At 38.8% G+C, this 13,159-nt stretch overlaps 1 protein-coding gene across 2 annotated transcripts in view; it reads right to left on the bottom strand.

The window, feature by feature from the left end:
- CFAP47 (cilia and flagella associated protein 47) overlaps positions 1 to 13,159 on the bottom strand; it is a 474,937-nt gene that overhangs the window by 93,213 nt on the left and 368,565 nt on the right. Inside the window, exon 56 of one of the 2 annotated variants that reach the window (XM_083174330.1) lies at positions 11,524 to 11,628. The exons of the other annotated variant lie outside the window; for it this stretch is intronic. Coding sequence (XP_083030456.1) covers positions 11,524 to 11,628 — 105 coding nt within the window. The remainder of the gene's footprint in view (positions 1 to 11,523; positions 11,629 to 13,159) is intronic. 2 annotated transcript variants of the gene reach the window in all.

Raw genomic sequence — 13,159 nt, 5'->3', positions numbered from 1 at the left:
CATTGAATACCTGCCTATATAAGTTGTATGTAGTGTCTTCACCTCAGGGTAGTTAGAGTAATAATTAGTCACGACAATGTACGTTTTCCCATTACAATCAAACAAATCTGCGCCAACTTTCTGGTAGGTCTCTCTGGCACTGCATGAGAATTCAGTGGCTCGACTTGTTGTTTCGGTCTATACAGAAGACATAATTCACATGTAGTTGTAGTCTGTGCTATGTCTTGGTTCATTCTTGGCCAATACATAACTTCACGCGCTCTCCACTTACATTTTTCTTCTCCTAAGTGGCCTTCATGTATCTTGCACAGCATAGTTTTTCTTAGTCGTGCGGGTATGACAAACCTATTGCCTTTGTAAATATTATCATCAACAACTGTAAGGTCACTGTGGTGCATCCAATAATCATGAATAGACAGCGGGCGCGCATGTTTTTCTGCTGGCCAACCTTTCAGAATGATATCTTTCAACACTTTCATTGTGTCATCTGTCTAAGTTTCTTTCCTAATCTATTCTTGTCTTACAAGAGACACTGGTAGAGAAGCTACGATCAAATTAACATACAGATGAATCCGGCCTTACTGTTGCTGGCGAAACGCCAGCAGCATGCTGCTGGCGATCCGCCAGCAACACGGCGCTCCAACTGACTGAGACGCGCGTGCATCCCCCACGCACGCGCGTCTCAGTATCCGGGCGGCGGGGCAGCGAGGCGGACGCAATACTGTCCGCCTCCCGCTCGAGGGGGCTGGGGGGGACCCGAGGGCACTGCGGGGGTTGCACCGTCGGAAGGGGACGCGTGCGCACCTCGTGCGCGCGCGTCACCTTCTGGCATACAGATGGCGCAGGGCAGGGGATGGCGGCTGGCGTCGCAATCGCCATCCCCTGCAAAGATGAATCCCGCTACATCTGTAAGCTTCTATCTTCTGACGTCGTCTTTGTTTTTAGGACGTTCCATGTTCACTATGGCTGATATTTTCCTTGGGTCTGATTTTACACCTTGATCCGAGACCACATCACCCATAAAGGTAAGTGTATTTACTACAAATTCACATTTCTCCTTGTTTAGCTTTAGATTTACTTTCTTGACAAGTTCCATTCTCAATCTAGAATCATGCTCTTCCTTTGTAGATCCTCAGACAGTAACGTCATCCATCATTGTTTCAACACCTGGAATATGTTCAAAAATCATGTGTACCTTTTTGTGAAATACTTCTGGAGCAGACAAAATTCCATATGGTAGTCGAAGAAATCTGTATCGACCTTCTTGTGTATTAAATGTACAAAGCTTTGAGCTGGCCTCATCTAGCTTCATTTGCCAGAATCCTGAAGATGCGTCCAATTTACTGAACCATTTTGCTGGCGCAAATTGCGACATGATTTCATCTCTAGTTGGTAGTTTGAAATTTTTTTGTTTAATAGCTTTGTTTAATTCTCTGGTGGAGTGGACATATTCAGAGTTGTCCATTTTTCTTTTCAACAATTACTAAGAAGCTTACCCAGTCAGTAGGCTCATTAACTTTCTGTATCACACTCAAGGCTTCCATGCGATTTAATTCTTGTTTCAGTCTTTCGCTCAGCGCAAACGGCACTTTTCTACAGGAATGTATCATGGAAGAAACTTGCGTGTCTATATTTATTTTATGTTCTCCAGGCAAGCAACCTAGACCTTCAAACAAGTCTCTGTATTCTGAAACATTGATTTGCAGTCATCTTCTACTTGTGATGTCACCGTAAAAACTTTCTTTAGCAAGCTTAGTTTCTCACAGGAATTTAATCCTAGAATCGGTTGCACATTTTTATCCACAATCAGTAGAGATGTTTTAAACTGTTGTCCCTTATATTTCAGTGTCACTAAGCATCTACCTTTCACAGGAATTTTCTCCCCAGTACCCTCTAACTTTCACTTTGGCTGGATGAATTTTAGGTTTTACTCTAAAAGTCTTATAGTCTTGAAACCATATTAAATTCACCTGCGCACCAGTATCAAGCTTAAAGGGAATGACAATCTCGTTCACAGACAATACATTCTTTCTTATCAGCACTGCAAAGTTCAATGCAATCCACAAAGAACTCCTCTGTTTGTTTAACAGCATACACTTTGGTTGTTTCACTTTTAATTTTACAGCATTTGGCAAAGTGATTAAGTCTACCACATTTCATGCAGGTTTTACCATAAGCAGAGCACATTTTAGGATTGTGAGCATTTCCACATCTACTACAAATTTCCTTATTAGACTGTGGCTGAGACTGCTTCATTCTTGAGAATGGAGGTTTGCTTGGCTCTGTTTTCTGCACTACATCAGCTTCCTTGTGTAACTTTTTTATTTTTATTGATTAGTTATTAGCCCCCATTTGATGATTACAAATTTAATAGAATAATAAAAAAGCCACCAACTGTTATTATTGTTATTATTATTTTTATTATGTATATATATATTTACTAAGTAGGACAACTTACAGGGGCAGTATATGCATGTCCTATCCATTTACACTCTATTCAAGATGGAACCTGGTGCAGTACAGTGGAAACATTTTGCAGTTACTGGTACATTTCAGGCTGATAGCACTATTCCATGCATCCAAGTGCCACCCCCAAACATGTGCTGCCTCTGCACAGATAGAGGTACGGTAAGTTTAACTGTATTGTGATTTAATGTGGGGGGTGGGGTTTTTAGGATTTATATTTTGTGAGTGTATTCAGTGTTAGTGGGTCTGTCCTTCAAAACGAGGTTGTGTCCCCAAAACGAGGTCAGATAATAAAGGCACATTTTTAAAGACATTTCAAGTCTGTGGAGTGCCGCTTATATCATATATATATATATATATATATATATATATATATATATACAGTATAGATAGATAGATAGATATAGATATAGATATGTGTGTGTGTGTGTGTGTGTGTATAGTTCTCTGAGCACCTTGGTAAAGGAGCCTTGTGGCTTTGAAATATCGGCTGACAAAACTGCCTGCTGGGTACTTTGTTTGAGTGCCACCTTCTCCCCCCACGCTGCATATTGAAAGACAGTTGCACACTCTCAAAATCGGCGGGCACCGCTTTAATAACTTTATTGAAAACTACAGGCTTACTGCTTGGATTGCTGCCAGAGGAATTGTATCTATTATATATATATATATATATATATATATATATATATATATATATATATATATCTGTGCAAACAGGGAAATGAGAAGGGGCGCCTAATAGTGCATTAAAAGAGTATTTTATTAACAATAAAAGGTCTTTATCCAATGGTACAAACAATAGGGACTCGTACCGCAATAGAAAACTCTGTGGACTGGTTACCACACGGCATATACATAAATACCACGGCAAAGGCAGCTGGGCGTCCGTCCACTCCCGAGCAACACCGAGAAGCCACACGCTGGCTTGCAATGCAGCGTCCCGGGAGACCACAGGTAGGAAATCAGCCGGCTGGGAGAATAGTGAGCGTGTCCGCAAGCCACGCCCTAACGCGTTTCGTCAGATGACTTCGTCAGAGGGCGTGGTCTTTGCGGGCGCTCACTACCAATTTATCCTTCTACAACTGTCAATCAAACAGGTAGAGGCCGGACCATAGTGTCCAATCAGATCGCGATGTGAAAAAAGCCCACACGCCTCATTGCTCCATTGGCCAATTTCTAGTCTGTGTTTTTAACAGGTTCAGCACACTGTGTTTAAACTCACAGAATGTAAAGTCCGTTGTCAGCTGGTAATATAACGCAGTATTAAAATCAATCAAAATGATATATATACACACAAATATCCCTAATCAACGGCTTTCATATAACTAGAGTAGCAAGAACCTATTTTTAAAAAATAATTTCCAACCCTAAATTGGACAGATTTTTAAAAATGTGTTATTAAAAAATCACTTTATCTAAAAATTCCATTTGTTAGGAAAAAATCAGAATTTAAAAATTATTACTATTATTATAAGCATATTGAGGGATAGCGGAGTTTAAATAAAAATCTCAGATATCTAAAGATGGGTAACAACCCGAGCCAAGACTAACTATCAGGTCACAAAATAAGCCGCTAGAGCCATAAATTGGATACAGACTAGCGTCAGGAATGCATCACATCGCCATCTCATTTTAACCTCAACAATTTCAATGCAATATTTCAATAGTGTATACAACAATATAAAAAAAAATATATATAAAAAAAATACAGTAGAACATCCAATAAAAATTATACTAAAAAATCATACTAATAAAATTACAGAAGCAGAGACCACATGAATATATAAATATAAATATTCGTAGCAATTCGGTAAAAAGCAAAAAGTGCATGTTACTGGGACAAATAGATATTATTTAAGAGCAGCATTTAGTTTATAAAAGGCGTAATTTCATATCCCTCGTTTAATCCTGCAGGAATTAGAGTACCTAACTGCAGGATCCAGTGAGTTTCACGTTTAATTAGAAACTTGTCCCAATCACCACCCCTTTTGTTCTTAGAGACAAGTTCGATACCCTTAAAAGTGAGAGATCTGTGATCACAATTGTGATGATCACGAAAATGTCGGGGGACACTGTGATTATTAACACCATGTTTTATATTGCGGAGGTGTTCCAAGATCCTAACCTTCAGGGGCCGCTTAGTTTTCCCCACATATCTTAATCCGCAACCACATTTTAACATATAGACAACATGGGATGAATTACAGTTAATAAATTCTTTAACCTTAAGTTTCGAGCCGTCAATGTCGGCACCCTTATCCATGTGTTGACACACCTTGCAACTTCCACAAGGAAAGCTGCCCTTAATGGTTAGAAAAGTGTCAGACAACTGTTTGTCAGGAAGGTTCTGTAACTGACTCTTTGAAACCATTGATTTCACCGTGTTGGCTCGCCTATAGACAATGCTTGGAGCATCAGATAAGTGTGATCCAAGCACAGGATCCATTTTCAACACTTTCCAATGTTTCCTAAAGATCCTGTTAAGGTCTTTCTCTTTGTTGTTGTATTGAGTTATGAACATAACCTCTTTTGGTCTGGAAGAATTATTATCCAAAGAAATCAATGCATTATGATCTTTAGTTTTAAGTAAATCCTCCCGAATCAGGCCCTTTGCTTGCGGACACGCTCACTATTCTCCCAGCCGGCTGATTTCCTACCTGTGGTCTCCCGGGACGCTGCATTGCAAGCCAGCGTGTGGCTTCTCGGTGTTGCTCAGGAGTGGACGGACGCCCAGCTGCCTTTGCCGTGGTATTTATGTATATGCCGTGTGGTAACCAGTCCACAGAGTTTTCTATTGCGGTACGAGTCCCTATTGTTTGTACCATTGGATAAAGACCTTTTATTGTTAATAAAATACTCTTTTAATGCACTATTAGGCGCCCCTTCTCATTTCCCTGTTTGCACAGATTCCCCACTCCTTGGATCCTGGAGTTTTGCTATACAGAGAAGGGAGCTGCAGCCAACTACATATCGGCTTGAGTGCTCGTTTAACCCCTGTTTGACTGAACAGGAGGCATTTGGAACACTGGTCAGAGACATTTGTTTGAACTGTTCAGCGCCTATACTCGCTTTTTGAAGTGTGTTTTGCATCTGTCTGGATCTGTCTTGTATAGTAGCAGCGTCAGTTCACTCATACCTATATTGTGGTTGTTATAAAATATGTTTAGAAACGGTGATTTCAATTCTAAGCGCTCACAGGAGTGTCTTAGAATTTTTTGTGAACAAACTACTGTTCCCCCTGTAGATGAGACCCCCACACCGAGTACGGATGGCTTCTTTGAATTAGAGAAACTCCTGATCAAAGAAGCAAAAACGTGGTGGGACATTAAGGGGTTAGATAATTATATTACGAGTGCAAGAATCCCCCGTGGGTTAAGAATTAACAAAATGCCTACCACTGGGTTAGATAACGATCATTTTATGAAAGAATTGTATCGTATCATAGACGAATGTTCACTTGAATTAATGAGACTTCTTGTGTGTGAAAAAAAGAAACTATTCAAAGAGGTGGAGACTAAAATCACCACTCTTACCGCGACATTAGAACAAACGAATTCTAAAGAATCTGTCACTAAAGCTAAAGTTGATATAGATAGAAAGGTTTCCATTATTGAGAATAAGATCATGGATACTAAACATAGAAAATTTTTGCGAGATAAAAATGACTATGAAACCAATCAGGTTAGAACTTGGCACATTTCGCGGCAGCAAACTCGTGTCAAACATACTCAACCTGATAGGCATCAGAGCAGATCATCAGTGAGGTATCAATCGACACCACAAGGTAATAGTCAAAGGTTCAGTAACATACAAAACCAACGGTGGCAAAAAGTACCCTATAAAAACAATAATAGAAATAGAAAAAATTCCTTTGTTGGCAACCCCAAAAATCATTGGGATAAACCGGTTTTTCATCAGAATAGACAAAATGGTTGGGTACATAACAATAGGTTCCAGCCTTTGCAATATGACCGTACATATGAAAACCAGCGTTTTTTAGCATCAGGCAATGCAGAACACGGACACCATCCCCCCCCAAACACACCCCAAAGAACCCCTTTAAGATTAAAAAGAAGGCTAGGGGAAGGAGGGGAAACGGAACTTCCCAGAAGGGAACCAAAAATACGATCAGTCCAGTAAACATAGATACCCCTCAAAATGTCCCTCCATCAGTTGATACAAAAGGGATTTTCAATATTTCCAATAGAACTTTAGAGACTAATGAAATAGCCGTTCTTAAAAAGGGACTCTCTTTTGCTCCCTCAAAGAGACCTAATAAAGTGGACTTAATGATAGACCTTAATCTCTATGCAAGAAAACTGACACTAAAAAGACATTTTCTTAGGAAACCAGAGATCACATCCATTAAAGAGTCAGAAAATATATCATCAGGATTAAAATTAAAGTCAACCTACTATCCAATAGAATCCAGAGGGCCGTATATTGATCTTTTTTCAGATCTAGTCAGAAAGGACTTTGAAAAATTGAATTTAGACAGAAGTACACAGTCTAATTTAACTAGAAAAGAATCAGAGGCATTAAAAAATCTAATGCTAGATACTTCGATAGTGATTAAAAGCGCCGACAAAGGCGGAGGCGTTGTAATTATGGACCGAGACTATTATGTCAATGAGGCCCATAGACTACTGTATGACGTAAATTCCTATATAAAAATGGACAGTGACCCCACTAGTGTCTATTTAGAGGAACTTGTAGTCCTACTAAAAAGGGGACTAAGTCAAAAGCTTATCAACATGGATGAATTTAAATATTTACATAACACATCGCCCAACCTCGCCACTTTCTATCACTTACCGAAAGTGCACAAGCATCAAACAAAACCTCCAGGTCGGCCAATTGTGGCTGGCATTGGATCACTGACTTCCAGAGTGTCAGAATATGTCGACTCTTTTTAAAAAAAATACGTACCCTTATTAGAAACCTATATACGGGACTCCACACATCTATTACAGATTATAAATGAGCTTGAGTGGCAGGAGGATTACCATCTGGCCACCATAGATGTCCAGGCTTTATATACCTCTATACCACACGAGAAGGGTATTGATACCATTAGATCATGTCTGTTACTGGATCCCACAATGACATCTGATAGAATTAATTTTTTGTGTGATTGTGTAAAGTTTGTACTTCAACACAATTATTTTGAATTTCTTGGGCAGTGGTTCCTGCAAGTGTGCGGAACCGCTATGGGTACGATTTGCGCTCCGAGCGTAGCTAATATCTACATGGGTAACTGGGAATCTAATACATTGAAAGGTACCCTAGGTGAACACATAGTTCTGATAAAACGTTACATTGATGACGTGATTATAATCTGGAGGGGTGATGAATCCTCTTTCAATTCTTTTATGCACGAACTAGGAAATAATCCTTATAACTTGAAATTTACATCTAATTTTCAAAAGGAAAAAATAGAGTTTTTAGATATTGTACTCAGTGTTGAAAAATTCCCTATGTCTAAAAAAATTGAGACCTCTACTCATTTTAAAGCTGTTGATTCTAACAGTTATTTAGACTACAGTAGCTGTCATTACGGGCCATGGAAGGACAACATTCCTTTTTCACAATTCCTCCGGTTGAAAAGGAATTGTACTGACCCTGTTATGTTTGAAGAACAGTCCAAAGTATATATAGAGAGATTCAGGGAAAGAGGTTACCCGATGGGTATAATTAACGGGTCACTTACAAGAGCAAAGGGCCTGATTCGGGAGGATTTACTTAAAACTAAAGATCATAATGCATTGATTTCTTTGGATAATAATTCTTCCAGACCAAAAGAGGTTATGTTCATAACTCAATACAACAACAAAGAGAAAGACCTTAACAGGATCTTTAGGAAACATTGGAAAGTGTTGAAAATGGATCCTGTGCTTGGATCACACTTATCTGATGCTCCACGCATTGCCTATAGGCGAGCCAACACGGTGAAATCAATGGTTTCAAAGAGTCAGTTACAGAACCTTCCTGACAAACAGTTGTCTGACACTTTTCTAACCATTAAGGGCAGCTTTCCTTGTGGAAGTTGCAAGGTGTGTCAACACATGGATAAGGGTGCCGACATTGACGGCTCGAAACTTAAGGTTAAAGAATTTATTAACTGTAATTCATCCCATGTTGTCTATATGTTAAAATGTGGTTGCGGATTAAGATATGTGGGGAAAACTAAGCGGCCCCTGAAGGTTAGGATCTTGGAACACCTCCGCAATATAAAACATGGTGTTAATAATCACAGTGTCCCCCGACATTTTCGTGATCATCACAATTGTGATCACAGATCTCTCACCTTTAAGGGTATCGAACTTGTCTCTAAGAACAAAAGGGGTGGTGATTGGGACAAGTTTCTAATTAAACGTGAAACTCACTGGATCCTGCAGTTAGGTACTCTAATTCCTGCAGGATTAAACGAGGGATATGAAATTACGCCTTTTATAAACTAAATGCTGCTCTTAAATAATATCTATTTGTCCCAGTAACATGCACTTTTTGCTTTTTACCGAATTGCTACGAATATTTATATTTATATATTCATGTGGTCTCTGCTTCTGTAATTTTATTAGTATGATTTTTTAGTATAATTTTTATTGGATGTTCTACTGTATTTTTTTTATATATATTTTTTTTTATATTGTTGTATACACTATTGAAATATTGCATTGAAATTGTTGAGGTTAAAATGAGATGGCGATGTGATGCATTCCAGACGCTAGTCTGTATCCAATTTATGGCTCTAGCGGCGTATTTTGTGACCTGATAGTTAGTCTTGGCTCGGGTTGTTACCCATCTTTAGATATCTGAGATTTTTATTTAAACTCCGCTATCCCTCAATATGCTTATAATAATAGTAATAATTTTTAAATTCTGATTTTTTCCTAACAAATGGAATTTTTAGATAAAGTGATTTTTTAATAACACATTTTTAAAAATCTGTCCAATTTAGGGTTGGAAATTATTTTTTAAAAATAGGTTCTTGCTACTCTAGTTATATGAAAGCCGTTGATTAGGGATATTTGTGTGTATATATATCATTTTGATTGATTTTAATACTGCGTTATATTACCAGCTGACAACGGACTTTACATTCTGTGAGTTTAAACACAGTGTGCTGAACCTGTTAAAAACACAGACTAGAAATTGGCCAATGGAGCAATGAGGCGTGTGGGCTTTTTTCACATCGCGATCTGATTGGACACTATGGTCCGGCCTCTACCTGTTTGATTGACAGTTGTAGAAGGATAAATTGGTAGTGAGCGCCCGCAAAGACCACGCCCTCTGACGAAGTCATCTGACGAAACGCGTTAGGGCGTGGCTTGCGGACACGCTCACTATTCTCCCAGCCGGCTGATTTCCTACCTGTGGTCTCCCGGGACGCTGCATTGCAAGCCAGCGTGTGGCTTCTCGGTGTTGCTCAGGAGTGGACGGACGCCCAGCTGCCTTTGCCGTGGTATTTATGTATATGCCGTGTGGTAACCAGTCCACAGAGTTTTCTATTGCGGTACGAGTCCCTATTGTTTGTACCATTGGATAAAGACCTTTTATTGTTAATAAAATACTCTTTTAATGCACTATTAGGCGCCCCTTCTCATTTCCCTGTTTGCACAGATTCCCCACTCCTTGGATCCTGGAGTTTTGCTATACAGAGAAGGGAGCTGCAGCCAACTACATATCGGCTTGAGTGCTCGTTTAACCCCTGTTTGACTGAACAGGAGGCATTTGGAACACTGGTCAGAGACATTTGTTTGAACTGTTCAGCGCCTATACTCGCTTTTTGAAATATATATATATATATATTTATTTATTTATTTAAATGTATTTGGTAACTCTAGATTGTCTTTGTAGCTCAATACAATGATTTCTAAAACTCTTATGATATCTAGGGGGTAAATTTACTACGATGAGAGTTCTATTCAAGATGGGATGTATTCCTCATAGCAACCAATCCTATTATATCTATTATCTTCTAAAGGGTGCTAAATAAGTAAGAAGCATAATCTGATTGGTTGCTATGGGCAACATCCCATCTTCAATAGAACTCTTAATAAATTTACCCCAAGATGTCTAGTTTTGAAAAACACTGGAGGAGGCAGAAAGGGGGTCTTGATAAAGGTCCAGGCAGGACCGAAACGTCAACCTGTGCACACCGTTATGCACTGGTTGAACTAAAAGTGGTATGTACCATTAAAAGTTTTTGGTTCAGCAAGTCCGGTGAGTGTCTCCATATTTGGATATTGGGAGAATGCTATCCCCACGATTATATATATATATAGATTATATATATATATATATATATATATATATATATATATATATATATATATATATATAGACACAGGTGGGTGATGGTAGCTCCTAGGAGGTGAATCACCAACGCGACACTCCAGGTCTTGTGAGAAATACGGTTTATTTGTGCAACAGTTTCGGGGACAACGTTCCCCTTCCTCAGGCAGACAGCAATACTATATATATATATATATATATATATATATATATATATATATATATATATATATATATATAGGTGCTGTAGGTGGCACTCCAGGACTCACTTGATGTAGAAGTGTAAAGCGCTGGTGCCTTCCAAAGAGGGAAGCTGGTCCCACGTAGTATAGAAGTATGGGGGGTGGCGGCACTCAGCAAAAATGACACGAGACGGTTTTGGTGGACCGACGTTTCAAAGCCCGCAGGCTTTTTTATCAAGGTGCTGTGGTTCTCACCTACAGCACCTTGATAAAAAAGCCTGCGGGCTTTGAAACGTCGGTCCACCAAAACCGTCTCATGTGTCATTTTTGCTGAGTGCCGCCACCCCCCATACTTATATATATATATATATATATATATAGGGCAGGGTTCCCAAAGTCAATCAGGAACAAACACAGCACTGCAGCATCTTCATCAATCGTAGTTTAATTATGCCTATATATATATATATATATATATATATATATATATATATATATATATATACATATATATATATATATATATATATATATATATATACACTGTATAGCTTTCTTATTTGGAAAAGCATACCTGTGGGTTTAGAAAGGTGATGATTGCTCTCTGATTTCCTTTGCCAAGGGCAGACGGGCAGAACTGTACTGGTACTTTAGTGGTGGCATTAGCTGGCAATAAAAGCTGTAAAAAAATAAGAAAGAAAAATAAAAGAACAGTTTTGATTGTATGGACACTGTAAAGCTTGTAGCCATATCTTCTGTATTTATGTTTGGATGATTAATGTTCTCCAGTAAAGTGTTCTGCACTCTAGGCATTTGTGGTTTGCTAGACTGATAAACAACACATTTTGTAATGATCATAGTAACTCCAGTCTCTAGCAAAGCTTTATCATTCTAAAAGGTTAGTGTTACACATTTTTAATGTATCATTAAGGAAATGGAAAAACTGAATCTATATAACAATGCAAAAGAGTACAGGTCGAGTATCCCGTATCTGAATATCCATTATCCGAATTATTCCGAAAACCAGACATTCCAGAAAGTGAAAAAAAAATTTTTTTTTTGCTAAAAACTCACTGGGGACATATGTAACAGCATCACTGGGGACATGATATGTAACTGGCACTATATATGTGCAAGACAATGCTTGCATGGCATTCAAATTCAGTGCTGAGATAGTACACACATTTTGTTTCACGTTTTGAAACCTTGTTTTTTGAACAAATAAAATATATTTGTGTGTATTTTATGTGGTAATAAAATATATTTGTGTGTATATTATGTGTTTATACAGCATAAATGCAAGATACTTCAAAATACATCATTGAAATATTAAAATATTCCGAAATACGGAATAATCCGTTATCCAAAATTCTCCTGGTCCCGAGCATTTTGGATAAGGGATACTCAACCTGTATTAACATTAATGAAGAATAGCTACTGTAAATATTGTGTCCTTTACATCATTGGTTAATGCCGAAGCAAGTTATTATTGTAATACAATTATCAACTACAAATATAATATATGTATGTATACGTAACACTGGCCTTCCTCAGGACAGGGCCACCACCAGGATGTGTGGCTGAAACGTCGACTTTTAATGTTACTTTGATGTTGTGATTAATAAAAACTTTCAATTTACAAGTTCCTGATGAGTGTACTCTTACAGATGTAGCCACACACATCCTTTCCGCACCACTTGTCATGTACAACTCCCACGGCTACTTGCGCGATTCCGTGCCATGCACATGCATCTAATTTTGCCTCCCCTGCATGCAGGGGACTTAGAGAACTAAAGTCCCTGCATACAGGGCATTAAAGAACCCTCGGGGACTTGTAGTCACACAGCATGACCAAGACCAGTACAAATTTCATGTTATATACATGCATACAGTGCACACATTCACAGATGCCAACATACATACTCACCTGGCCACACGCTCACCTCAGGTCGACTTCTTGTCCAGTAGCACTCCAGGCGCTTAAAAAACAACACTTTTTGCAAACCCTGCACTTGAAGAGCCCATCTGTATATACTCAAATACGGTTCTTCCCCTAAACTTAGAGAAATACCAGTGACATCAGTGAACTCAGCCCTGATTGGATGTAACTGTCTCCATGGAGATGACTGCATCCAATCAGATGGGGAACTCCCCCTTTAATCCACACTTGCTGGGACTTGTTGCTCCACAGCACAACCACATGTTATGTT

Source organism: Crinia signifera, chromosome 2, assembly GCF_055691185.1.
Source record: "Crinia signifera chromosome 2, ASM5569118v1, whole genome shotgun sequence".
NCBI lineage: Eukaryota > Metazoa > Chordata > Amphibia > Anura > Myobatrachidae > Crinia > Crinia signifera.
The sequence above is the reverse complement of the archived record's forward strand: the minus strand, read 5'-3'. Positions and strand labels throughout refer to the sequence as shown.